General features: G+C 40.9%; 1 protein-coding gene across 9 annotated transcripts in view; it reads right to left on the bottom strand.

The window, feature by feature from the left end:
- LOC143033961 (KICSTOR complex protein SZT2-like) overlaps positions 1-27,334 on the bottom strand; it is a 278,573-nt gene that overhangs the window by 122,003 nt on the left and 129,236 nt on the right. For all 9 annotated transcript variants that reach the window (XM_076199683.1, XM_076199687.1, XM_076199686.1 and 6 more), the window contains exons 30-37: positions 25,637-25,747; positions 25,351-25,462; positions 23,287-23,362; positions 17,109-17,294; positions 13,124-13,269; positions 12,849-12,958; positions 4,018-4,152; positions 2,154-2,604 (exon numbers count right to left, since the gene is read on the bottom strand). In XM_076199683.1, coding sequence (XP_076055798.1) covers positions 2,154-2,604; positions 4,018-4,152; positions 12,849-12,958; positions 13,124-13,269; positions 17,109-17,294; positions 23,287-23,362; positions 25,351-25,462; positions 25,637-25,747 — 1,327 coding nt within the window. The remainder of the gene's footprint in view (positions 1-2,153; positions 2,605-4,017; positions 4,153-12,848; positions 12,959-13,123; positions 13,270-17,108; positions 17,295-23,286; positions 23,363-25,350; positions 25,463-25,636; positions 25,748-27,334) is intronic.

The following is a 27,334-nucleotide window of genomic DNA, read 5'->3' as shown; positions in this document are numbered from 1 at the left end:
GTGGATGGAAGGGTGATAGAGCGTTAATGGACTATGTAGTGGTAGACAGGAGTATAATAGGAAGAGTTAAGGATGTACTTGTTCTAAGGGAAGAGAGTGGAGGAATATCAGATCATTTTTTGGTGGGAGGCAAGTTCAGAGTGGAGGATAGATGGAGAAAGAGGTAAAGGACAAAAGGTAGGGAGGTGCTTAGGGTGAACTCTTTAAATGAAAAGGAAAAGGAGAAGGAGCACAAGAAGAAGCTGAGAGAGGAGTGGGAGGGAGTGAATGATAGAGTAGAATTAGGAGTGGAGGTGGAATGAGGATGGTTCAAGGAGGGAGTCACAAAGTGTGCAAAGATGGTGTGTGGAACAAGAAGGACAGGAGGTAATAGAAGGTTTATTGGAGGATCTTGATTGAGAGGATTAGGAGAGGAACAGAGGGAGTAAATGGTGAGGAACAGTGTGGATTTAGGACTGGTAGAGGTTGTATAGACCAGATTTTTGTGGTAAGACAGATATGTGAGAAAGCTATAGGAAAGGGGAAGGATGTTTTTTGGGCTTTTATGGATCTGGAAAAGGCTTATGACAGGGTAGACAGGAAGGCACTGTGGGAGGTTTTGCAGATATATGGGATAGGAGGAAAGCTTTTAGGAGCTGTCAGGAGTTTAAAGGAGAGTAGTACAGCATGTGTTAGGATTAGAAATGGAGAGAGTGAGTGGTCTGAGGTAAAGGTGGGATTTTGTCAGGGATGTGTCATGTCACGAGAGGTAAATGCAAGGGTGGTGGGTCAGAGATTGAAGATGGTTAAAGAAAATGGAGAAAAGTGGGAGGTGAGCCAGCTGTTGTTTGTGGACGACACTGTGCTTGTAGCAGGATCAGAGGAGGGATTGAGGAAGTTAGTGTCAGAGTTTGGGAGTGTGTGTTAAAGAACAAAGTTGAAGATAAATGTGGGTAAAAATAATGTATGAGATGTACAAGGGGTGAAAGTGGCAGCAGACTGGAAGTGAGCATTAAGGGAGAGCGACTGGAGGAAGTGGATAGTTTTAGATACCTGAGGGCAAATGTGGCAGGAAAAGGAGTGGAGGTGGAGGTAGAATGTTGATTGAGAGAAGCGAGTAAATGCCTTGGTGGATTGAAAAGTGTAATGGGATATAGACATTTGGGAATGGATGCTAAGAGGAGATTGTATGAAGGAGTGATTGTGCCAACAGCACTGTATGGGGCAGAAACATGGAACATAAGAAAGGAAGAGAGAAGGAGTTTTAATGTGTTTGAAATGAGGTGTCTGAGAAGTATGATGGTGGTTACTAGGCTGGATAGAGTGAGAAATGAGGAGGTGAGGAGGAGAACGGGGTGGTAAGGGAGTTGGGAGATGGGGTGGATGAAATGGTATTGGGATGTTTTGGACACATGGAAAGAATGAGTGAAGAAAGACTAGTAAAAGAGGTATGGAAGGCAGATGTAGAGGGAGTGAACATGAGGGGTGACCTTGGATGAGATGGATAGATGGGGTGAAAGGGGCTTTGGGGAAGAGGGGAATGTCTGTTGAGGAAGGGAGAGGACAGAAGACAGGGATGAATGGAAAATGTTTGTATATGGATGATGCTGTGATGCATGAGGTGGAATGGATTGGGGGATGGGGGGAGAGGTAGTTTGTATGAGAAAAATTTGACACAGCCCGAAGGGATTTCTCCCCATCTTCTCCTTTTCTGCATGAGAGGACGGGGGGGGTCGCCGATTTAATGACACGTGGATGTGCTGTGTCTTGAGTCACTGCTTCTGACCCAGGGCAGTGGACAAGATGCAGCGATGACCCGTCATCCAGGAGGTGCCAAGATACAAGGGAAGGTAGAGGGTGGAGGGGAGTGGAGTGTATTAGGGATAGAATGGGTGGTAATGGTTTTTATGCCTTTGTTTTTTGGCTACCTCCCTTGTAAGGGGGGAAAAGCCTTTGGTTTGTGTATGTATATGTATGTATTCAACTTCAACCAGATATAATCTTTTTCCTTATTCTCTTGAGACTATAGTGCATACATACATCCTAAAGGACCTTTTCCCTCTTTTAAGGGGGATGGCCAAGTCAATGCATACACCCAGCCCACATGCATCCCTGTGGAACATACACACTCAAAAGTTGCCAAATGTCTATGAGAAAATACATATATGCATTACCTGACAAGCTCACTCTGTGGCAGAGGCATTAGGAGAGTCAATTTCTCCCTTGATGTTTCACCTTCCAATATTTCTGTTGCTTTTTGGAGTAATGTTTCAGTTAACAAATTGCACTCATTTGAAGAATCTCTGTTTCCTCCTTCCTTGATTTCTTCACAAAGCTTGGACTCATTAACACTTTTTGAAATGTTAATATTAACATCAACAGTTTGTAGCTCTTTTTCATTGTTGGGGTCCATGTTAACAGAAGACTGGATCATCTTTAAGAGTTTTTCATTGGCATCTGATGAGTTAGCAACACTTTTGTGCTTGATGGTGACATCTATCTCATTTCCCTCAACTGGAGAGCCGGTAAAATAACCGCGAGTTTCTTCACTGGTTTTTCTTTGACCCATTTCTGATGACCCTTGACTAGAATCTCTAAGGAAGCAACTCCTCATTCGCAGCTCATCTGGAAGAAAACATTATGATGCGAATGACATTTTTCGTGCATACTGTAAAAGGGAAGTGGCTATAGCCACAGAGTGATATATATGTGTGTATATATATATATATATATTGAGAGAGAGAGAGAGAGAGAGAGAAGGAAAGAGAACAAAGGGGCAGTAGAAGGGAGAGATGAGGGGGACAAATGAGGAGGTGAAAGAAAGGGAAGAGAGGGGAAAGGGGAGGGGGAGAGAGGAAGGGGAAGAGAGGAGGGAGGAGAGAGGAGATGGGAGAGAAGTGAGGGGAGAGAGGAGAGGGGAGAGAGGAATGGGGGAGAGGAAGGGGGAGAGAGAGGGGAAGGGAAAAAAGAATGGAGGGAGAGAAGGGAAGAGAGGAAGTGAGAGAGTAAACAAGATGATCCTCTCTGACATTCATCTAACTGGACTACCACTTGCAGGTTGTTGTTGTTGTTGTCGTTCCCTAGACTGTCTGTCCGAGCAGTCCCGTCTCCCCAAGGAAGGCCACAGCCGAAACTGGGTTTTCCCACAAATCCTTTATAGAGTGTATGTTGTGTTGTTTGCGTGCATGATTGTGTATAATGCAGTCTTCCATTATGTGTTGTATGGTATGGGGTGAAGTGTTACATCCTGGGCAGCTGTTCACAACACGGTCGTCCAGCCTCTTCTGGTAGCTTAGAAGTGCTGGGTGGTGACCGCATCGCAGTCTGGCCAAGTGGACTCTGTCCTTACGTGGGAGAGAGGATTCAGAAGGGTGGATATCAGGGGGTCTGGCATGCAGCAGTGTGTTGTCTTTCAGTGTGTTAATGGAGCGGTGAGTGATATGATTATGAATATGTTTCCGGAGGCTGGTATTTGGTGGTTGTGGAGGAAGAGAAGAGAGTATCTGTGTGTAATAAAGGTCTTTGGGTGTAGTTTTAATGTTTCTTGGTGTGTGTGGGTGTTCTGCTATGTAGTGTAGCGGGTGTGATGTGTTTGTGGTGGCTGCAGCAAGTGTTTGTGTGCCTCTCATGTCAAGGTGGTCCTTGACTTTGAGGACTTTTGTTTCATGGTGTAAATGGTCTGTAGGTGATGTATTTGTGCAGCCTGTAATTGTTGGTCCTGGAGCTGCAACGTCTACGTCGTGGGACCACCCCCCAACCCCAAGAGTTGGGGGCCAATCAGCAGCAACTACCCCTGGCCATCAGCTCTACGCAGATGGCACCGATCCCACTTGCAGGTACTCATACTTGGTCCCTCTACATCATAAGTATGAGTCAAACAAAATTTCATGTGAAAGGTTTTAATCTCATACAATCAATCCTTATGACACTGCAGATAATACTTTTGGGTGACAAAGTGATTAAACAAAAATGTTGCTTTACATGACAATTTTCAAAATCATTGAACAATGTGTCAGACAAAACTTTTTTTTTTCTTACCTGAATCTGAATCTGTACTTTCTACAGATCCTCTTCTTTCTGAGTCTCTTCTCTCTTTCCTTTCTCTTCGTCGAGCCCACTTCTCCTTCTCCACAACTTCGCTAACAGTGTTTGAGGTCTCCTTTCTACCAGGTTCTGCAGTGAATAATCAATCAATCAAGCAATAAATCTACTGTATCAGGTCTCTCTTGCAGAAGGCAGGGGTCTCCATGGTACAGTAAAACTCGACTTAGTGTTAGCCCAATCTAATGCTACTTAACTACAGTGCTTTATTTGTTTTCTTTACCACAATTAAGTGGATATGGTTATAGCAGTCACTGCTGAAAGTCAAAATTGATCAAGAGAGTTCTTGGGCTTAGTCTAAAGAACAAGTGCCAACCCCTTGGTATTGCACCTCCATATGCATGACTACCACTGGCAAGTAACCATCATCAGTCCCTTCTATAGGCAGAAAACAAATAAATTAAATATATGTTAAAAATTCAGCCCAAACTGAACAATACAATCAAAAGAGGTGAATTCAAATTCTTCATGACTTTGAAGGAAGTTATGCCCAAATATCTTGAAAATATGAGCCATTACAAACATATATTAATTAGGACTATGTACATCTGTATATGTATGTACCCAAGGTCACTTTGGAAGTAAGACCAGGGGCAGTGGATTAATTGATTGATTATGCTCAAGGTCCTTTCTCCTTTATACAGGAGAAGCCAAATTGGTGTACACCCACCCATATAATAAACAAATAAAAACCTATTCAGATACCCTTCCCTACCCAGCACCTTCGGGGTGAAGGGTTACCCTGTACCCTATCACATTGGTTAGGTCAAAATCAGTACAGTAAGACAGCTCTTCCTAAGCAGGGCTCAACAACTGAATATGGTATACCTTCCACAGCTTGATTATACAGACACCCATTTCTTTATCCATTCATCTCTGAATTAGATGAGAAAAACATCCTTCCACTCCTTTACAAACTCATTCCAGTCCACTCACTCGTACCTTTTGCACATTATTTCCTCCTTGAAGACATATTTTGTGTATCCAAGACTATGTATAACACAATAAACACATTAATATCATCTACTGTGGTGGGGGAAAAGAATACTGCCACCAAGTATTTCACTTGGATCGTAAGAGGCGAGAAGAAAGATACGGGGATTGGGACTAGGCATCCTTCTCCTTGTAGCCCCACAGGGGACATTCCTAAACGAAAAAGCAAAGGCATAAGAGGGTCTGGGAGTTTTCCGACCGGCACCCTAAGGTTTGGGTCTTTTAATGTGTGTGGATGTGGTACAGATGAGAGTAAAAGGGAAGAGATAGGTAGTATGTTTGTGAGATGAAAGATGGATGTGTTGGCTTTGAGTGAAACTAAGTTGAAAGGGAAGGGTGAGTGTAAGTTTGGGAGTGTAAGTGGGAGGTTATCAGGAGTGAAGAGAGGGCGAGGGAGGGAAGGGGTGGCTATACTAGTAAGTGAAGAGATAGGTAAACGTGTAGTGGAGTGGATGGAGGTTTCCTCAAGGATAATGTGGATGAGGGTGAAACTGGGAAAGGAGATGTGGGTTTTTGTAAGTGCATATGGGCCTGGCAGTGAGAAGAGTGTAGAAGAGAGGCTTTTTGGATAGATTTAAATGAGTGCATAGAGGATTTAGGGAGAAATATCAATGTAATAGTACTGGGAGACCTTAATGCTGGGGTAGGAAATGATCCAATTGATGGAGTGGTTGGGAAATGTGGAGTTCCGGGAAAGAATCATAGTGGAAAGTTGATGGTGGAAATGTGTCTAGAAAGAGACTTGATGATAGCAAATACAGTGTTTTGGGAGAAAGTCAAGCATAAGTACACATGGGAGAGGGTGGTGGAGGGAAGGGTGGTAGATAGAGCTTTAATGGCCTATGTAGTGGTAAACAGGATTATGATAGGAAGAGTTAAGGATGTACATGTGCTAAGGGGAGAGGGTGGGGGAATATCAGATCATTTTTTGGTGGAAGGTAGGTTGAGAGTGGAGGATAGATGGAGGAAGAGAAGAGGGACAAAGGGTAGGGAGGTGCTTAGAGTGAACTCTTTAAATGAAAAGGAAAAAGAGAAGGAGTACAAGAGGAAGCTGAAGGAGGAGTGGGAGGGAGTGAAGGATAGAGTAGAGGTAGGTGTGGAGGAGGAATGGGGATGGTTCAAGGAGGGAGTCATAAAGTGTGAAAAGATGGTGTGTGGAACAAGAAGGACAGGAGGAAATAGAAGAAAGGGTAGTGAATGGTGGGATGAGGAAACAAAGAAGGTTGTAGAAGAGAAGAAGCGAGCTTGCACAGATTGGTTACCAAATAGGATGAGGGAGTCATATGAAAGGTACAAAGAAAAGAAAAGAGAAGTAAAGCAAAAGGTAAAGGAGGCAAAGAGGACAGCAGATGTAAAATGGGGTAAGAGTATGGCAGAAAATTTTGAAAGTAATAAAAAGATGTTTTGGAAAGAAATTAAGAGAGGAAGAGGAGGCAAATCAAGTAGAGAAGAAAAGGTAAAAGGTGCAGATAGAGAGATGATAAGGGAAGAGAAGGCAGTAAGGAGAAGATGGGCAGAATATTTTAGGGAGTTGCTAAATGTGAAGGAGGATAGGGAGGGATAGTTGCAGTGGGAAATGCTAAGAAAATGACCGTAATGAGTGAGGAAAATGGAGGAGAAATAAGGAAAGATGAAGTGAAGGCAGTTGTTAAGATGATGAAAGCAGGTAAGGCACCTGGTCTGGATGGATGCCATTTAGAATGTCTAAAAAAAGGAGGTACAGTGATGGTGGACTGGCTGGTGAGGTTATTTAATGTTTGCTGGAGAGAGGGTAGAGGACTGGAGGAGTGCCTGTATAGTTCCACTTTACAAGGGAAAAGGGGACAAGTGTGAATGTAGTAGTTTCAGAGGGATTAGCTTGTTAAGTGTAGTTGGGAAGGCTTATGGGAGGATCTTGATTGACAGGATTAGGAGAGGAAGAGAGGGAGTAATTGGTGAGGAACAGTGTGGATTTAGGACGGGTAGAGGTTGTGTAGGTCAGATCTTTGTGGTAAGACAGATATGTGAGAAAGCTATAGGAAAGGGGAAGGATGTTTTTGGGTCTTCATGAACCTGGAAAAGGCTTACCATAGGGTAGACAGAAAGGCACTGTGGGAGGTTTTGCGGATATACGGGATAGGACGAAAGCTTCTAGGAGCTGTCAAGAGTTTTTATGAGAGTAGTAGAGCTTGTGTCAGGATTGGAAATGGAGAGAGCTAGTGGTTCGAGGTAAAGGTGGGACTTCGTCAAGGATGCATTACGTCGCCCTGGCTGTTCAACTTATACATGGATGGGGTAGTGCGAGAGGTAAATGCAAGGGTGGTGAGTCAGGGATTGGAGTTGGTTAAAGAAAATGGAGAAAAGTGGGAGGTGAGCCAGCTGTTGTTTGCGGACGACACTGCACTTGTGGCAGGATCTGAGGAGGGATTGAGGAAGTTGGTGACAGAGGTTGGGAGAGTGTGTGATAGAGGAAAGCTGAAGATAAATGTGGGTAAAAGTAAGGTGGTGAGATGTACAAGGGGTGAAAGTGGCAGTAGTCTGGAAGTGAGCATTAAGGGAGAGCGACTGGAGGAAGTGGATAGTTTTAGATACTTGGGTGCAAATGTGGCAGGAAAAGGTGGAGTGAAGGTGGAGGTAGAGTGTAGATTGAGAGAAGCGAGTAAATGCCTTGGTGGATTAAAAAGTGTAATGAGGAATAGACATTTGGGAATGGATGCTAAGAAGAGACTGTATGAAGGAGTGATTGTGCCAACAGCACTAAATGGGGCAGAAACATGGAACATAAGAGAGGAAGAGAGGAGTTTGAATGTGTTTGAGATGAGATGTCTGAGAAGTATGATGGGGGTTACTAGGCTGGATAGAGTGAGAAATGAGGAGGTGAGGAGGAGAACAGGGGTGGAAAAGGAGCTGGGAGATAGGGTTGATGAAAGAATATTAGGATGGTTTGGACACATGGAAAGAATAAGTGAAGAAAGACTAGTAAAAGAGGTATGGAAGGCAGATGTGGAGGGAGTGAACATGAAGGGACATCCTAGGATGAGGTGGATGGATGGGGTGAAGGGGGCTTTGGGGAAGAGGGGAATGTCTGTTGAGGAAGGACGGGAGAGGACAGAAGATGGGTGAATGGAGAATGGTTGTATATGGATGATGTTGTGATGCATGAGGTGGAATTGGCAGGGGGATGGGGGGGGGGGGGTGAGGTAGTATGTGTGAGCAAAATTTGACGCAGCCCGAAGGGATTTCTCCCCGTCTTCTCCTTTATGCATGGGGGACGGAGAGCGGGGGGTCGCCGATTTAATTAAGCGGCCTTGCTGTGGATGTGCTGTGTCTTGCGACACTGCTTCTGACCCAGGGCAGTGGACAGGGTGCAGGGATGACCTGTCATCCAGGAGGTGCTAAGATGAGAGGGAGGGTGTAGGGGTGTGGAGTGTATTCAGGGATGGAATGGATGGGAATGATTTTATGCCTTTTCCTTTTTGGCTACCTCCCTTGTAAGGGGGAAAATCCTTGGTATATGTATGTATATCAGAATGTGGATGAAGGTGAAACTGGGAAGGGAGATGCATATGAGGCTGGTAGTGAGAAGAGTGAAGAAGAATGGGAGGCTTTTGAATAGATTTTAATGAATGCATAGGGGGATTAGGGAGAAATGTCATGTAGTGGTATAGGGAGATCTCAATGCTAAAGCACATGATCCAATAGACAATGTGGTTGGGAAAAGTAGGGTGCCAGGAAAAAATTGTTGTGAAGAGTTGATGGTGGAAATCTGTCTGGAAAGAGAGTTGATGATAGCTAACACAGTGTTTAGAAGAAAAAGTCAAGCATAAGTACATATGGGAGAGGGTGGTGGATGGAAGGGTGGTAGACAGGGTTTTAATGGACTATAAAGTGGTGACAGAGTAGTAAGGGTTTTGGATGTACATGTTCTTAGGGGAGAGTGGGGGAATATCATATCATTTTTTGGTGGAAGGTTAGTTGAGACTGGAGGAAAGATGGAGAAAGGAAAATGACAGAGGGTGGGGAGGTGCTTAGAGTAAACATCAATGAGAAAGAAAGGGAGTACAAGAAGCTGAGAGAAGAGTGGTAAGTGAAGGATAGAGTAGAACTAAGAATGGAGGAGGAATGGGGATGTTTCAAGGAGAGAGTCACAAGGTGTGCAAAGATGGTGTGTGGAACAAGCAGGATGAGAGGAAATAGAAGGAAGGGTATCATGTGGTAGGATGATGAAGCAAAGAAGGTTGTAGAAGAGAAGAAATGAACATTCACAGATTGGTTGCAAGATAGGACAAGAGAAACATCTGAGAGCTACAAATAAAAAAAGAGAAGTAAAACATATGATAAAGGAGGCAAAAAGGAGAGCAGATGTGGAATGGGGTAAGAATATGACAGAAAAATTTGAAAGTAATAAAAAGATGTTTTGGATGAAATTAAGAGATGAAGGGGGGTGGATCGAGTAGAAAAGAAAAGGCAAATGTTGCAGATAGAGATGATAATGGAAGAGGTGCGTTAAGAGGAAGATGGGCAGAGTAATTAAGTGTTTGCTGAATGTGAAGGAGGATAGGGAAAGAAAGGTAGTTGCAGTGGGAGGTGCTTAGAAAATGACAGCGACGAATGAGGAAAATGTGGGAGAAATAAGAAAATATGAGAGCAGGTAAGGTACCTGGGTTAGATGGGTGTCATGCAGAGTGAAAAAAGGAGGCACAGTGATGGTGGACTGGCTGGTGAGGTTGTTTCATGTTTATCTAAAAGAGGGTTGAGTGTCAGAGGACTGGAGGAGTGCCTGTATAGTTCTGCTTTGTAAAGGAAACAGGGAGAAGTGTGAGTGTAGTAGTTGGTAAGGTGTATGGGAGGTTTTTGATTGAGAGAATTAGAAGAACAAAGGGAGTAATTGGTGAGGAACAGTGTGGGTTTAGGAAAGGTAGGGGTTGCATGGATCAGATTTTTGTAGTAAGGCAGATATGTGAGAAACTTTAAGAAAAGGTAAGAATGGTTTTTTGGGGCTTTATGGATTTGGAAATTGCTTATGACAAGGTAGACAGGGAGGCAATGTGGGAGGTATTGCAGATATATGGGATAGGAGGAAAGCTATTGAGCAGTCAAGTTTTTACAAGAGTTGTAGAGCCTGTGTTTGAATTAGAAATGGAGAGAGTGAGTGGTCTGAGGTAAAGATGGGACTTCACCAGGAATGTATCATGTTGCCATGGCTGTTCAATGTGTACATGGATGGGGTGGTGTGGGAGGTAAATGCAAGGGTAATGGCAGGGGTTTGGAGATGATTAAAGAAAATGGAGAAGAATGGAAGATGAGCCAATTGTTGTTTGCTAACAACACTGCCCTTATAGAAGGATCAGAGGGATTAAGAAAGTTAGTGGCAGAATTTGGAAAGGTGTGTGAAAGAGGGAAGTTGAAGATAAATGTGGGTAAATGTAAGGTGATAAGATGAACAAGGGGAGAGGATGGCAGTATACTGGAAGTGAGTATTAAGGGCACTGTGGGAGGTTATGCAGATTTATGGGATAGGAGGAAAGCTTTTGGGAGCTGTCAAGAGTTTTTATGAGAGTAGTAGAGCTTGTGTCAGGATTAGAAATGGAGAGAGTGAGTGGTTTGAAGTAAAGGTGGGACTTCGTCAAGGATGCGTTATGTCGCCCTGGCTGTTCAACTTATACATGGATGGGGTGGTGCGAGAGGTGAATGCTAGGGTAGTGGGTCAGGGATTGGAAATGGTTAATGAAAATGGAGAAAAGTGGGAGGTGAGCCAGCTGTTGTTTGCGGACGACACTGCGCTTGTGGCAGGGTCAGAGGAGGGATTGAGGAAGCTGGTGGCAGAGTTTGGGAGAGTATGTGATAGAAGAAAGCTAAAGATAAATGTGGGTAAAAGTAAGGTGATGAGATGTACAAGGGGTGAAAGTGGCAGTAGACTGGAAGTGAACATTAAGGGAGAGCGACTGGAGGAAGTGGATAGTTTTAGATACTTGGGTGCAAGTGTAGCAGGAAAAGGTGGAGTGAAGGTGGAGGTAGAATGTAGATTGAGAGAAGCGAGTAAATGCCTTGGTGAATTAAAGAGTGTAATGAGGAATAGACATTTGGGAATGGATGCGAAGAGGAGACTGTATGAAGGAGTGATTGTGCCAACAGCACTGTATGGGGCAGAAACGTGGAACATAAGAGAAGAAGAGAGAAGGAGTTTGAATGTGTTTGAGATGAGGTGTCTGAGAAGTATGGTGGGGGTTACTAGGCTGGATAGAGTGAGAAATGAGGAGGTGAGGAGGAGAACAGGGGTGAAAAAGGAGCTGGGAGATAGGGTTGATGAAAGAATATTAGGATGGTTTGGACACATGGAAAGAATGAGTGAAGAAAGACTAGTAAAAGAGGTATGGAAGGCAGATGTGGAGGGAGTGAACATGAGGGGACGTCCTAGGATGAGGTGGATGGATGGGGTGAAGGGGGCTTTGGGGAAGAGGGGAATGTCTGTTGAGGAAGGAAGGGAGAGGACGGAAGACAGAGGTGAGTGGAGAATGGTTGTATATGGATGATGTTGTGATTGCATGAGGAGGAATGGGCGGGGGGGTAGTATGTGCGAGTAATTTTTGATGCAGCCCGAAGGGATTTCTCCCCGTCCTCTCCTTATATGCAAGGGGGGACGAAGAGGGGGGGTCGCCGATTAAATGAAGCGGCCTTGCTGTGGATGTGCTGTGTCTTGCGACACTGCTTCTGACCCAGGGCGGTGGGCAGGGTGCAGGGATGACCCGTCATCCAGGAGGTGCTCAGATGAGAGGGAGGGTGGGAGGGGTGTGGAGTGTATTTAGGGATGAAATGGGTGGGAGTGTTTTTATGTCTTTCCCTTTTTGGCTACCTCCCTTGGAAGGGGGAAAAAGCCTTGGTATACGTATATGTATGTATGAGTATTAAGGGAGACTGGAAGTTGATAGCTTTAGATATTTGGGGCGAATGTAGCGGGAAAAGGAGGAGTGGAAGTGGAGGTAGGATGTAGATTGAGAGAAGTAAATGACTTACGGGATTAAAAAGTATAATGAGAAATAGACATTTGGGGAGGAAGAGTTTAAATGTGTTTGAGATAAATTATCTGAGAAGTATGGTAGGGGTTATTTGGCTGGACTGAGAAATGAGAGGAGCAGGATGGAAAAGGAATTGGGAGATAGGGTGGATGAAAGAGTATTGGGATGGTTTGGACACATGAAAAGAATGACTAAAGAAAGATTAGTAAAATAAGTGTGGAAGGCAGAGGTGGATGGAGTGAACAAGAGGGGACGACCAAGGATGAGATGGATGGATGGGGTAAAGGGGCGATGGGAGACAGGAAAGAAGGAAAAAGATAGAAGATAGGGGTGAGTGGTGAATGGTCGTGTATGGATGAGGCTGTGATGTATGGGAGTGGATGGAGCAGGTTGAGATGGTTAGGGAGTGGTTATGTGTGAAAGATATTTTGATGCAGCCTGAGAAGATTTCTCCCCATTTTCTCTTTTTCTTTGCATGAGGGGACAGAGTTGGGGGGGAGGGGGGTCACCAATTAAATGAAGTGGTCTTGCTGTGGATGTGCTGTGTCTTGCTTCATTGCTTCTGACCAAGGGCAATGGGCGAGATGCAGGGATGACCCATCATCCAGGAGCCAAAAAAAAGAGGGAGGGAGGGGTGGTGAATGGGAGTGGTGTGTGTGGGGATGAAATGAGTGGGAGTGGATTTATGGCTTTTGATTTCAGTTACCTCCCTTGTAAGGGAGAAAAAGCCCTTGGTATATGTATGTATATCAGAAATCACCAGCAAATTTCAAAACTTACTTTCAAAAGAAACTCTGGACTGCAACTTTCTTGTACTAACAGCCCCGTTAACTGGAGCTTTACTTTCTTCACCATCTCTTCCAGAATCCTTAGATATATCACCGGGATGCCTGTGTATGACACCAAAATAAGTTATTGCATGTCACAGAATTACACAAAAACAATTCACAAAGTATGGACTTTGTAAAACTTTGATGACAATATACCTGTGCTACTACAGATAAATCACTGTACTGTATACATATTCAAATCTCAAGACCTTTACTGATGCTTACCTAATAATGGGATATAAGGCTTTTATTCCTAATGGTGGGACTAGAGAGGAACAATGTCGACGACCCTGGCTTTTGTCCTGGACTAAATAGTAAAACCCATTCTCCTTCTCCAAATGATGACCATTAAGTTTCATTTTGTTGAATTCCTTTTGGGAGAAAAATGAGCAATTACCTGATCATTACAGACAGAAGAATAATCATATGTATGTCCAACTTAAAAAACAAAGTGAATGAAATATGCAAATATATCAATTCACAATTGGAAAAATAATTCAAAGTGAATTAATTTATATTTGTAAGAGTGTGTATATATAAGATATACAATATATATGTATGTATGAGCATGAAGGGGGCCTTCGTTGCATAAAGTATCTGTGGAGCTAGGTAGAATGCTTTCTATTATATATATATATATATATATATATATATATATATATATATATATATATATATATATATATATATACAGGAGAAGAATACTACCATCAAGTGTTCTCATTTGAGTTGTTAAAGGTGACAAAAAAGGGTCAGGGATTGGACTAGGCATCCTATTCTCTGTAGCCCCAAAAGGGGCATTGCTAAAAAACCAAAGGCACAAGAAGGTCTGGCTGGAGTTTTTCAAGCAGAACCCTAAGGTTTGGGTCTTTTAATGTGTGTGGATGTGGTACAGATTAGAGTAAAAGGAAAGAGATAGGCAGTATGTTTGTGAGAAGATAGATGGATGTGTTGGCATTGAGTGAAACTAATTTGAAAGGGAGGGGTAAATTTGAGTTGGGAGGGTATCAGGAGTGGAGAGAGGATGAAGGAGAGAAGGGGTGGCTATACTAGTAAGTGAAGAGATAGGTAAACATGTGGTGGAGTGGAAGGAGGTTTCTTCATGGTTAATGTGGATGAAGGTGAATGAAGGTGAAACTGGGAAGGGAGATGTGGGTTTTTTAAGTGCAAATGAGCCTGGTAGTGAGAAGAGTGTAGAGGAAAGGGAGGGTTTTTGGATAGATTTACATGAGTACACAGAGGGTTTAGGAAGAATTGTCAATGTAGTGGTATTGGGAGACTTTAATGTTTGGGTAGGAGATGAACCAATAGATGGAGTGTTTGGGAAGTGTAGAGTTCCAGAAAAAAAAAAAACATTGTGGAGATGATGATGGAGACGTGTCTAGAGAGTTGATGATAGCAAATAGGAAGAAAGTCAAACATAAGTACACATGAGAGTGGTTGATGGATGGAAGGGTTCTAAGGATAGAGAGTGGGGGGAATATCAGATCATTTTTTGGTGGAAGGTAAGTTGAGAGTTCAGGATAGATGGAGAAAGAGGAAGAGGGCAGAAGGTAGGGAGGTGCTTAGATTAAACTGCTTAAATGAGAAAGAAAAGGAGGAGTACAAGAGGCTGAGAGAGGTGTGGGAGGGAGTGAAGGATAGAGTAGAAATAGGAGCGGAGGAATGGGGATGTTTCAAGGAGGGAGTCACAAGGTGTGCAAAGATGGTGTGTGGAACAAGCAGGATGAGATAAAATAGAAGGAAGGGTACAGAGTGGTGGGATGATGTAGCAAAGAAGGTTGTAGAAGAGAAGAAATGAGCATTTCCAGATTGGTTACAAAACAGGATGAGAGAATAATAAGTGAGGTAGAAAGAAAAAAGATGTGAAGCATAAAATAAAGGGGACAAAAAGGAAAGCATAAGTGATATGGGGTAAGAGTATGACGGAAAATTCTGAAAGTAGTAAAAAGATGTTTTGGAAGAAAATTAAGAGAGGAGGCGGCAAATCAAGTAAAGAAAAGGTAAAAGTTGCAGATGGAGAGATGGTAATGGAAGAGAAAGCAGTAAGAGGAAGATGGACAGAGTATTTCAGGGAGTTGTTAAATGTGAAGGAGGATAGGGAGGGAAAGGTAGTTACAGTAGGAAGAAGAAAATGACAGTGATGAGGAAAATGGAGGAGAAACAAGAAAAGATGAAGTGAAAGTAGTTATAAAATTGATGAGAGCACGTAAGGCACCTGGGTTACATGGGTGTCATGCAGTGTCTAAAAATGGGAGGTATAGTGATGGACTAGCTGGTGAGGTTGTTTAATGTTTGTCTAAAAGAAGGTAGAGTGTGGGAGGACTGGAGGGGTGCCTGTATAGTTCCACTTTATAAGGGAAGAGGGGACAAGTGTGATTGCAGTAGTTTCAGAGGGATCAGTTTGTTGAATGTAATTGGGAAAGCTTATGAGAAGGTTCTGAAAGGATTAGGAGAGGAACAGAGTAATTGGTGATGAACAGTGTGGGTTTAGGAAAGGCAGGGGTTGTGTGGATCATATTTTTGTGGTAAGGCAGATATGTGAGAAAGCTTTAGGTAAAGGTAAGAATGTTTTTTGGGCCTCTATGGATTTGGAAAAGGCTTATGAAAAGGTAGACTGGAAGGCACTATGGGGGATATTGCAGATACATGGAAATGGAATAAAGCTGCTAAGATTAGTCAAGAGTAATTATGAGAGTAGTAGAGACTGTGTTAGAATAAGAAATGGAGAGAGTGAGTGGTTTGAGGTAAAGGTGGGAATTCGTCAGGGATGTGTTGTGTCGTGCCTTGGTTGTTCAATTTATAAATGGATGGGGTGGTGCGAGAGGTAAATGCAAGGGTAATAGCCAGGTATGAGAGATGATAAAGAAAATGGAGAAAAATGGAAGATAAGGCAGTTGTTATTTGCTAATGACATTGTGCTTGTAGCAGGATCAGAGGAGGGATTAAGGAAGTTAATGACAGAGTTTGGTAAGGTGTATGAAAGAAGGAAGTTGAAGATAAATGTGGGTAAAAGTAGGGTGATGAGATGTACAAGGGGAGAATATGGCAGCACATTGAGAGTATTAAGGGAGAGAGACTGGAGGAAGTGGACAGCTTTAGATACTTGGGTGCAAATGTGATGGGAAAGGGAGGAGTGGAGGTGGAGGTAGAATATAGATTGAGAGAAGCAAGTAAATGCCTTGGGGGATTAAAAAGTATTATGAGAAATAGACATTTGGGAATGGATGCTAGTAGGAGATTGTATGAAGGAGTGATTGTGCCAACTGCACTGTATGGGGCAGAAACATGGAACATAAGAAAGAGAGGAAGGGTTTAAATGTGTTTGAGATTAAATACCTGAGAAGCATTATGAGAAATGAAGAGGTGAGGAGGATAGCATTGGTGTAAAGGGAGTTGGGACATAGAGTTGATGAAAGAGAATTGGGATGGTTTGGACACTTGGAAAGTATGAGTGAAGAAAGACTGGGAAAAGAGATTTAGAACGCAGAGGTGAAAGGAGAGAACATGAGGGGGCGACATGGACAAGATGGATGGATGGGGTAAAAGTGGTGTTGGGAGAGAGGGGAATGTCTGTTGTGGAAGGAAGTGAGAAAACAGAAGAGAGGGGTGAGTGGAGAATAATTGTGTATAGATGATACTGTGATGGGAGTGGGTGGTGGATGGGGGGGGGTGAGGGAGTATGTGTGAATAATATTTTGATGCAACCTGAAGGGATTTCTCCCTGTCTTCTCTTTTTCTGCATGAGGGGAAAGGAAGGGGGTCACCAATTAAATGAAGCAGACTAGCTTTAGATGTGCTGTTTCTGACCCAGGGCAGTGGGGAAGATGCAGGGATGACTGTCATTCAGGAGGAGCCAAGAAAAGAGGGAAGGAGGAATGGTGAATGGGAGTGGAGTATTGTGGGAATGAAATGGGTGAGAGTGGATTTATGCCTTTGACTTAGGGTACCTCCCTTGTAAGGGGGAAAAAAGCTTGTGGTATATGTGTATGTATGTATATATATATATATATATATATATATATATATATATATATATGTATATATATATATATATATATATATATATATATATATATAACATATAAATGCTTATTTGGTTTTCTGTTGATTTCCTCTGTATCCTCGTCTGAGAAACTGACTGAAGTGTTCAGGAATTATATGTGTACATTTTTGCAAACAATGCAAGAATAACTTGTTGCTTATTTACCTGAACAAACTGCTCCATACTTTTTTCTGCACCACACACAAAATGGAGACCAATAGGTTCGTAAATACAATTCCCAGCATTAGAGGAACTCTCTACATGAGCTGCAACCATTTCAAGAATCTGTTCTGTTAGTGGATATGCTTGTAGCAAAGATGAAGCAATTTCATCACGCAATAACCACTTGACCTAGGGAAAAATGGTTGTAGTAGTTATTGTAGATATATAGGAGCTAAGTTAGAGAGACAGAGACAGAGAGAGAGAGAGAAAAGAGAGTAAGCAATTCCAAACTAAATACACAAATGAATTTATCAAACTAAATATTGCAGTTCTTTAGAAAAATATTGAAACTAGGTATCAAGTCATAATGAAGACAGTGATAGTGATACACCCAGGCCACACTCTGGTGGAATGGGATAGAATCTTTCAGATGTCTGGGGAGTGAGTCTTTGAGAACACTACAATTTTAGTAGGGAGAAAGAAATAATGCTTTTGTCATGTTTACAATTATTTCTCTGTCTTCTCTATTTTCTGCAAAAGGGGATGAGGAGGATGGATCACTGTGGTGTACATACTATATTTACCTAGTTGTATCTTATGGTGTTCGTCTCTGTATCTTGAAGTGTCTAAATTATTCTTAAATTCGTGTATGGTTTTTGCACGCACACTATCATTTTGTCCAGTTTGTTCCATACATCCACCACTCTGTGGGGAAAGCTGTTCTTTTTCAGGTCTCTTCTATAACTGTCCTTTTTGAGATTCCTTCCATGTCCCCTTGTATTTCTCTCATGATTCTATAGATGGTCAACAAGTCTCCTTTTTCTCTTCTTTGTTCCAGGGTTGGTAACTCTAGTTTTGACAATCTCTCTTTGTATGACACTTCTGAAAGTGTGGGGGCTATCTTCATAGTTGCTCTTTGGATTCTTTCAATTTTCCTTATATTCTTTTTGGTACTGGGTGACCATAGTGTCACTCCATACTCCAATTTTGGCCTTATAAGTGTGACTAGTATTTTCTTCACTCTTTCTTTGTCCAAATAAGTAAATACCACTTTTATTGATCTCAGCAAGTTGTAGGTTTCTCTAACATTTTTTTTGTGTGTTTATCAGGGGACATGTCCTTTGTGATGATTACTTCCAGGTCTTTTTCAAATCCCACTTTCTCTAGTTACTTTTCACTGATTTTATATTGTCCTGATTTCCTGTTTTTACTTTTTCCAAATTCCATTGTACTACATTTCTTAAAATGGAAGTCCACTTCCCACTTCTGACTCCATTCCCAAATTTTGCTCAGGTCTCTCTGCAATGATTCACACTCTATTTCAGTGCTCACTTTTCTCAACAACTTTGCATCATCAGCAAAGAGGCTCATGTAACTGTCCACATCCTTGTCAATGTCATTCATATAAGTAGTAAACATTACTGAAGCCAGTACCAATCCCTGTGGAACTTCACTAATCACCTCTTCCCAAATAGAAGCCTTATCTCTGAGCACTACTCTTATTTTCTTCCATGCAAGAAATCCTCCATCCATTCCAGTAGTTTACCTTGTACCCCTCCTATGGTTTTCAGTTTTCTTAATAGTTTTCTATGTGGCACTTTATCAAAAGCTTTTTGTAGGTCTAGGAAAGCACAATCAGCCCATCTGTCCCTTTCCTGTATTATATCTAATAGTCTTGAGTAAAAACAGATCAGATTTGTGGCACATGATCTTCCCTGAATCCAAACTGTCTCAGGTTTAGTATGTTGTTCTCCTCCAGATGTTTTGTCCATCTATTTTTGATAACTTTTTCACAAATTTTGGCTACAGTATTTGTAAGGAAAACTGATCTGTAATTTGTCAGGTCTTCCTTGTTTCTTCCTTTATATATTGGTACAATGTTCGCCCTCCAGTCTTCTGGTATTTTTCCTTCTTTAAGTGAACATCTTATTATATATTTTGCCAATCAGTTCTTCTTTACATTCCTTTAGTATCCAGTTTGCAATTCCATCCAGGCTGTGTGATTTCCGGACATCAGGGTTTGTTATTTGGTCCATTATTTCTGCTTGTGTCGCTATTATTTCCTCCATAAGGAGGGATATCACTTCTCACCCTTCATCCCAGTGCCATACATTTTTTCTAGTGAAAAGTGACTTGAAATATTTACTCATGATCTCAGCCATTTCTATGCCTTCTGTGTATTCCATGTTCCCTTGGCATGGTTTCTCGATTTCTTGCTTGTTTTTCAATTTGTCATTAACACATCTATAAATTAGGTTAATCCTTACATTTTTCTATTATGTCTTTTTCATAATTTCCTTTTTCTTCCCTGTGTATTTCTATATATTCATTTATTTATAGAAGCAGGTCATGTACAACAAACCTGATCTGCTTCTATTCGAGACTAATAAAAATAATACAAAAGAGGGATGGATGAGCAGACTGTGCCTATCTAGACCTACAAAAAGCATTTGATAAGGTACCACACAAGAAATTAATAAGAAAAATAGAATCAATAGGTGGCATCAGAGGAAAATTATTGGAACGGATGGAAGACTTCCTGACTGGGAGAAAAATGAGGGTAGTAATTAGAGACAAATATTCGAAATGGGAAGAAACGAGAAGTGGTGTCCTGCAGGGGTCAGTGCTGGCTCCAATCATGTTTGCCATATATATAAATGGCATGGATGAAGGAGTGGAGTATTATATGACTTTCTTTGCAGATGACGCAAAAATACTAAAGAAAGTAAGAACAGAGGCTTGTGAATCATTACAATCAGACCTGGACAAAATCTATAAATGGACTCAAAAGTGGGAAGTGAACTTCAATATCAAGAAATGTAGTATAATGAAGTTTGGAAAAAAACAAAACAACAGAATATCAAAAAATTATAAAATTGGTGGGAAAAAAAAAAAAAAAAAAAAGTGAACTCGGAAAGAGACCTTGGAGTAATAATCAGCAAAGACATGACACCAGACAAACATATCAACAAAATAGTCGGATTCTATAGAATCATGACAGGAATGGAAATCCTAGATAGGAATGATTTACTAAAATGTGACAATGGAAAAACAAGAGGACACAAAAAGAAACTCAAAAAGGATATAGAAGAGATCTGGAGAGAGAGAGAGAGAGAGAGAGAGAAAAAGCTTCCCACACAGTGCTGAATATCTGGAATAATTTAGATAAAGAAACAATGTGTGCAAACACTATTCAAGATTTTAAGAAAAAACTTGATGCTGAAAGATACAAAGACGGGTCACCACGAGCATAGCTCCCTTCCCATAAAAATAAATATATTGGGAGGAAATGACAGTGAAGGGCGGAGAGGAACTCTGGGGCAATGTCCTGCTCGACATGACCATTGAATACACACTGAATCAGTGGATAAAGGAAAATACAAGATACAGAGGTAGTGAATAACCATCAAGGCAGGATTTAATACTTACGACAGAGCCTGAAATTGTTGATAAAATTTATTACAAAACTCCGATAGGAAAGAGTGACCATGTACTGATAGAATTTGAGTTGAAAGAGCAAATGGATCAAAGCAGAAATGATAAACATAGAATAGGAAGACTAATGTACAACAAAACAAATTTTGAGAAACTCAAAAAATTCGTTCGCAACTCGAACTGGGAAAAATTCCTAAATGAAGAAACAGGGATGGAAGAGAAATGGAATATACTAAAAGAAATTTACAATGGAGTAAATAAATACATACAACAAAAAATGGAAAGAATATATATAAAAAGCTGGTACAACAAAAGGTGTAGTGAGGCTAAGGATAAAAGAGACAAGCTTGGAAAAAATGGAAAAGAGACAAGAAAACAAGCAAATGGCAAATGTACATCAAACTTAAAAATGAGTATATAAAAACATGCAGATGAAAAGAGAAACTATGAAAAAAAAAAAAATAATAATAATAATAGAAAAATGCAAGGAAAAACACAAACTATTCTACAGGTATGTAAATGGCAAACTGAAGAACAAACAAGAAATAGAAAAGCTGCACCAAGGTAAACATGAATATACAGAAGAACTGGAAATGGCTGAAATCATGAACCACTTCAAATCAGTATTCACAATAGAAAACTCACCTAACTGTGAGGAAATAGAGAGAGAGAGAGATCCCCTCAATGAAAGAAATAACTGTAACACAGAAGGGAAATCAGCGACCAAATCAAAACCCTTGGCGTTAGAAAATCACATGGTACAGATGGAATTGCAAATTGGATACTGAAAGAATGCATGGAAGAATTAACAGACAAAATATACAATAAAATTAAATTCTCACTTAAAGAAGGAAAAGTTCCATAGGACTGGAAGAAGGCAAACATTGTACCGATTTATAAGGGAGGAAACAAGGAAGACCCATCAAATTAAAGACCGGTCTCCCTGACAAGCACAGTAGCAAAATTTTGCGAAAAGGTCGTCAAAAATAGATGGGTAACATTTGGAAGAAAAACTATACTGAATCCAAATCAATTTGGATTCAGACAAGGAAGATCATGTACAACAAACTTGATCTGCTTCTACTCAAGATTGGTACACATAATACAAGAGAGAGATGGTTGGGCAGACTGTGCCTTTCTGGACCTACAAAAGGCATTTGATAAGGTACCACACCACAATAAACTAATAAGGAAGATAGAATCAATAGGTGGCATCAGAGGAAAATTATTGGAATGGATGAAAGACTTCCTGACTGGGAGGAAAATGAGAGTAGTAATTAGAGACAAATTCTCAAATTGGGGAGAAATGATAAGTGGTGTCCCGCAGGGATCAGTACTGGCCCCAATCATGTTTGCTATATACATAAATGACATGGAAAAAGGAGTAGAGTGTTGTACGAATTTCTTTGCAGACGACGCAAAAAAAACTAAAGAAAGTAAAAAATGGAGGAGGATTGCAACTCACTACAACAAGACTTGGACAAGATCTGGAAATGGACTCATAAGTGAGAAGTGCAATTCAATATCAAGAAATGTAGCATAATGGAATTTGGAAAAAGTAAAAACAGAATATCGAGAGACTATAAAATTGGTGAAGAAAAGGTAAAAAAAAAAAAAAAAAAAAAAAAAAAAAAAAAAAAAAAAAAAAAAAAAAAAAAAAAAAAAAAAAAAAAAAAAAAAAAAAAAAAAAAAAAAAAAACTTGGAAAAAGACCTTGGAGTGATGATCAGCAAAGACATGACACTGGATAAGCATATTAATAAAATAGTCAGAGAAACCTATAATTCATTGAGGTCAATAAAAGTGGCATTTGCCTATTTGGATTACATACATACATACATATACCAAGGCTCTTTCCCCCTTACCAGGGAGGTAGCCAAAAAGGACAAGGCATAAAATCATTCCCACCCATTCCATCCCCAAAAACACTCCACACCCCTCCACCCTCCCTCCCATCTTAGCACCTCCTAGATGACGGGTCATCCCTGCACCCTGTCCACTGCCCCGGGTCAGAAGCAGTGTCGCAGGACACAGCACATCCACAGCAAGGCCGTTTCATTAAATCGGCGACCCCCCTCTCCGTCCCCCCATATAAAGGAGTACACAGCAACACTATGTACAGCAACACTATGTGCAGCAACACCAGTACCAAAAAGAATATAAAGAAGTTAGAAAGAATACAAAGAGCAACAACAAAACTGGCACCAACTCTTTCCAAAATGACATATGAACAAAGACTGTCCAAATTAGAATTACCAACTCTGGAACAAAGAAGGGAAAGAGGAAACTTACTATCTATAGAATTATGAAGGGAATGGAAATCTTAGATAAGAATGACTTATTGAAATGGGACAATGGAAAAACAAGAGGACACGAAAAAAACTAAAAAAAGATAATTACAGAAGAGATCGGAGGAGAGAAAAAAAAAAAAAAAAAAAAAAAAAAATTCCCACACAGAGTGATAGATACTTGGAACAAATTGGACAAAGAAACAGTGTGTCCAAACACTATTCAAGATTTTAAGAAACAACTTGATGCTGAGAGATACAAAGATGGGTCACCACAAGCATAGCTCCCTTCCCGTATAATACAACTAGGTAAATATTGCATTTAAAAATATCAAAACTAATAGTGCATATACTCTAAGGCAGTGCTTATAACTGTCCACCACGACAATATAATAACAAACAGTTCCTAATAAGGATATAGATTAACCCTTTCAATGATGTCATAAAATTAAAACTTACATCATCAACTGCAGTGATAACTGACTGATGCTGGTAGCTGGGAAGATGAGAAAGCTGATCCATCCCACCTATGTACCTATGATAAATATAAAATGAAATGTTGATTGTGAAATTACCATGCATACAGAACTTTATTATACATATACATTGGCCCAGAACCTATGGCATGTCTCTGTAAGTAGTGGGCCTGAAAGACAGACATCTCCCTGCTGCCTATATTCAAACTTAATCAATATATTTACTTTCATTAAGAAATGCAGCCATGGAGGCTGACACTATGCCTCTAGACTGGCCCCAGACCTTCTCTTATCAACTTTAACTACGTTTCCTCTTCTTTTTCCATGTATCAGGTATAAACTGCATGGTTTATGCAGTCAATATTTCAGGGACTTGATTGACATTCCTACAAACCAATTCATTCAACATGACTGAAAACTAATCTCCACTCTCCCTCCATTCTACTATCCTTCTTTAACCTTTCCTTTACCACCTCTTCAATGTGATAATGCCCCAAAGGTGAGAAGCCCTGTTTCTTAACCCCTTCCATACGGTGCCGCACACGTAGGCGTCATGGACTAAGATCTCGGTGGCAGCAACCAATGCCAGCCGTACGACGTGTCGTAATAATACTCGCATCATAAAATATAGTCACCGCTTATATCGATCGTTCTCTCTTCACCCGTGAATTTTGATAACCATAGAAAATGCGATTACAAAAGAATTAGAAAGAATATCATTATGGAGGGGCGACTACAATAAATATAATCAAGACGCCGATATGGCAGCCTCGCGAATACACTCGCTCCCCATGACGCCTACGTGTGCGGCACCGTATGGAAGGGGTTAATAACAAAATACAATCCCCCACCTTTCCACATAAAAAGAGCTAACAAGCAATGACTATTCCCCTCCTTCTACTACACATATGTCTCTTAATCCAACATTTGTCAACTGCCACTTGTGCAGAAGTTTGGGCCCAGGACATAAACCCACTTTGGGTATTGGGCCAGGTCATAAAATACCACCAATCCCCAAAGTAGGTTTATGTCCTGGGCCCAAAAGTCTGCACAAATGCTGGTTGGTGAGTGTTGCATTAACCACTTCAGTATGATGATGTCTATGTAGGCATCATGAGGTGTGAGTGGGTACACGAGGATGCCAGCACATTGATGTCTTGATTATGTGTGTGTATATATATATATTATATATATATATATATATATATATATATATATATATATATATATATTTATTTATTTATTTATTTATTTTTTATTTATATATTTTTTTTTTTTTGCTGTGGATGTGCTGTGTCTTGCGACACTGCTTCTGACCCAGGGCAGTGGACAAGGTGCAGGGATGACCCGTCATTCAGGAGGTGCTAAGAAAAGAGGGAGGGTGGAGGGGTGTGGAGTGTATTCAGGGATGGAATGGGTGGGAATGATTTTATGCCTTTTTCTTTTTGGCTATGCCCCTTGTAAGGGGGAAAAAAGCCTTGGTATATGTATGTATGATGTATATATATATATATTTAAGTTGTACATGGTTTGACCATGTATTCTGTGTTTATTATTACTATGAGTAAAAGAGAATGAGTAATACAACAGTGACTATATTTTATAATGCGAGTAGTGTGATGTGGTAGTGTAGTTCATATGGTAGCTGATGCTGCACATGAGAATTTGACTTGTACTGAAGTGGTTGAGAGACCTAGGTTTACTTTAAGTTTAATGATCATGAAATCACCATGCAAGTGAAACATCATTATGCATAGATACACAAAGGCCTGGGACTAATGGCAAGTACCTGCAAGTCCCTGCATTCACTATAAAAACATAGCAAATGGAGAAAAAAAGAGAGAGTAGGCTAGCATGTACTATTTACAAGTTAAGCGTCTGGAGTCAACACTGAGAAAGTTGGCTGAAAGCCATTGAAATACTGGCTTCCCATGCATATGAGGATGAAAGTGAGAATGACTTCACTATATCTATTGTATATATAAGCTTATATTAATGAGAACAAGGCTTTAATGGTTTGATAAGAAAGAAAGGCACAAAAACTCACTCATTATCAATTTCCATGCCACTTGTAGAGGATGCATTTGAAAGTCTACGCTGAGGCTGTACTGAACCAGTTGAATTTGAACTTGTAGTCCGTTCCCTCTCAATGGGTACATCTAGTGATGTAAATCAAGTCATAGCCTTATATAATCTTTGTTCAGGTTATGGGAAAAAGTCAGTGCATAAACAAACATAATGACAAAGATACAAAGGAATGTGGACAAGTGCTTGCTGACAGACAGGCCACTTCAAAACATGTGAGTCAACAGTTCTGTTTTTGGTATACTTACTTTGGATGCCACATGGGAAATTTGGAGGAAGCACCATGCACAAAACGTCCAAAGTCATGGACATACTCGGTAAGTCAATTTTTTCTTCAGAAAAACAATCCAAAATTTCCCCTGGAAGTTAAAGAAATGAAACTTAAAAAAGAAGAAATTCCAAAGATACTTTCAAAGATTGCACCTAAATAATGCAAGCATGTGCCTAACACAATATAACATGTTTTGTTTATTTGTATTTTGGAGGCAAAGAGGAGAGCAGATGTGAAGTGGGGTAAGAGTATGACAGAAAATTTTGAAAGTAATAAAAAGATGTTTTGGAAAGAAATTAAGAGAGGAAGAGGAGGTGAATCAAGTAGAGAAGAAAAGGTAAAAGGTGCAGATGGAGAGATGATAATGGAAGACAAGGCAGTAAGGGGAAGATGGGCAGAGTATTTTTGGGAGTTGCTAAATGTGAAGGAGGATAGGGAGGGAAAGATGGCTGCAGTGGGAAATGCTAAGAAAATGAACGTGATGAGTGAGGAAAATGGAGGAGAAATAAGGAAGGATGATGTGAAGGCAGTTGTTAAGATGATGAGAGCACATAAGGCACCTGGTCTGGACAGATGCCATGCAGAATGTCTAAAAAAAAAGGAGATACAGTGATGGTGGACTGGCTGGTGAGGTTATTTAATGTTTGTTGGAAAGAGGGTAGAGTGCCGGAGGACTGGAGGAGTGCCTGTATAGTTCCACTTTACAAGGGAAAAGGGGACAAGTGTGAGTGTATTCAGAGGGATTAGCTTGTTAAGTGTAGTTGGTAAGGCTTATGGGAGGATCTTGATTGAGAGGATTAGGAGAGGAACAGAGGGAGTAATTGGTGAGGAACAGTGTGGATTTAGGACAGGTAGAGGTTGCGTAGATCAGATTTTTGTGGTTAGACAGATGTGTGAGAAAACTATAGGAAAAGGTAAGGACTTTTTTTTTTGGCTTTTATGGACCTGTTCAACTTATACATGAATAGGGTGTTGTGAGAGGTGAATGCTAGGGTAGTGGGTCAGGGATTGGAGATGGTTAAAGAAAATGGAGAAAAGTGGGAGGTGAGCCAGCTGTTGTTTGCGGACGACACTGCACTTGTGGCAGGGTCAGAGGAGGGATTGAGGAAGCTGGTGGCAGAGTTTGGGAGAGTATGTGATAGAAGAAAGCTAAAGATAAATGTGGGTAAAAGTAAGGTGATGAGATGTACAAGGGGTGAAAGTGGCAGTAGACTGGAAGTGAACATTAAGGGAGAGCGACTGGAGGAAGTGGATAGTATTAGATACTTGGGTGCAAGTGTAGCAGGAAAAGGTGGAGTGAAGGTGGAGGTAGAATGTAGATTGAGAGAAGCGAGTAAATGCCTTGGTGGATTAAAGAGTGTAATGAGGAATAGACATTTGGGAATGGATGCGAAGAGGAGACTGTATGAAGGAGTGATTGTGCCAACAGCACTATATGGGGCAGAAACATGGAACATAAGAGAAGAAGAGAGAAGGAGTTTGAATGTGTTTGAGATGAGGTGTCTGAGAAGTATGGTGGGGGTTACTAGGCTGGATAGAGTGAGAAATGAGGAGGTGAGGAGGAGAACAGGGGTGAAAAAGGATTTGGGAGATAGGGTTGATGAAAGAATATTAGGATGGTTTGGACACATGGAAAGAATGAGTGAAGAAAGACTAGTAAAAGAGGTATGGAAGG

Source organism: Oratosquilla oratoria, chromosome 16 (assembly GCF_046742065.1).
Source record: "Oratosquilla oratoria isolate Oo_2021 chromosome 16, ASM4674206v1, whole genome shotgun sequence".
NCBI lineage: Eukaryota > Metazoa > Arthropoda > Malacostraca > Stomatopoda > Squillidae > Oratosquilla > Oratosquilla oratoria.
Note: the sequence above shows the minus strand (reverse complement) of the source record. Positions and strands in the feature narration are given on the sequence as shown.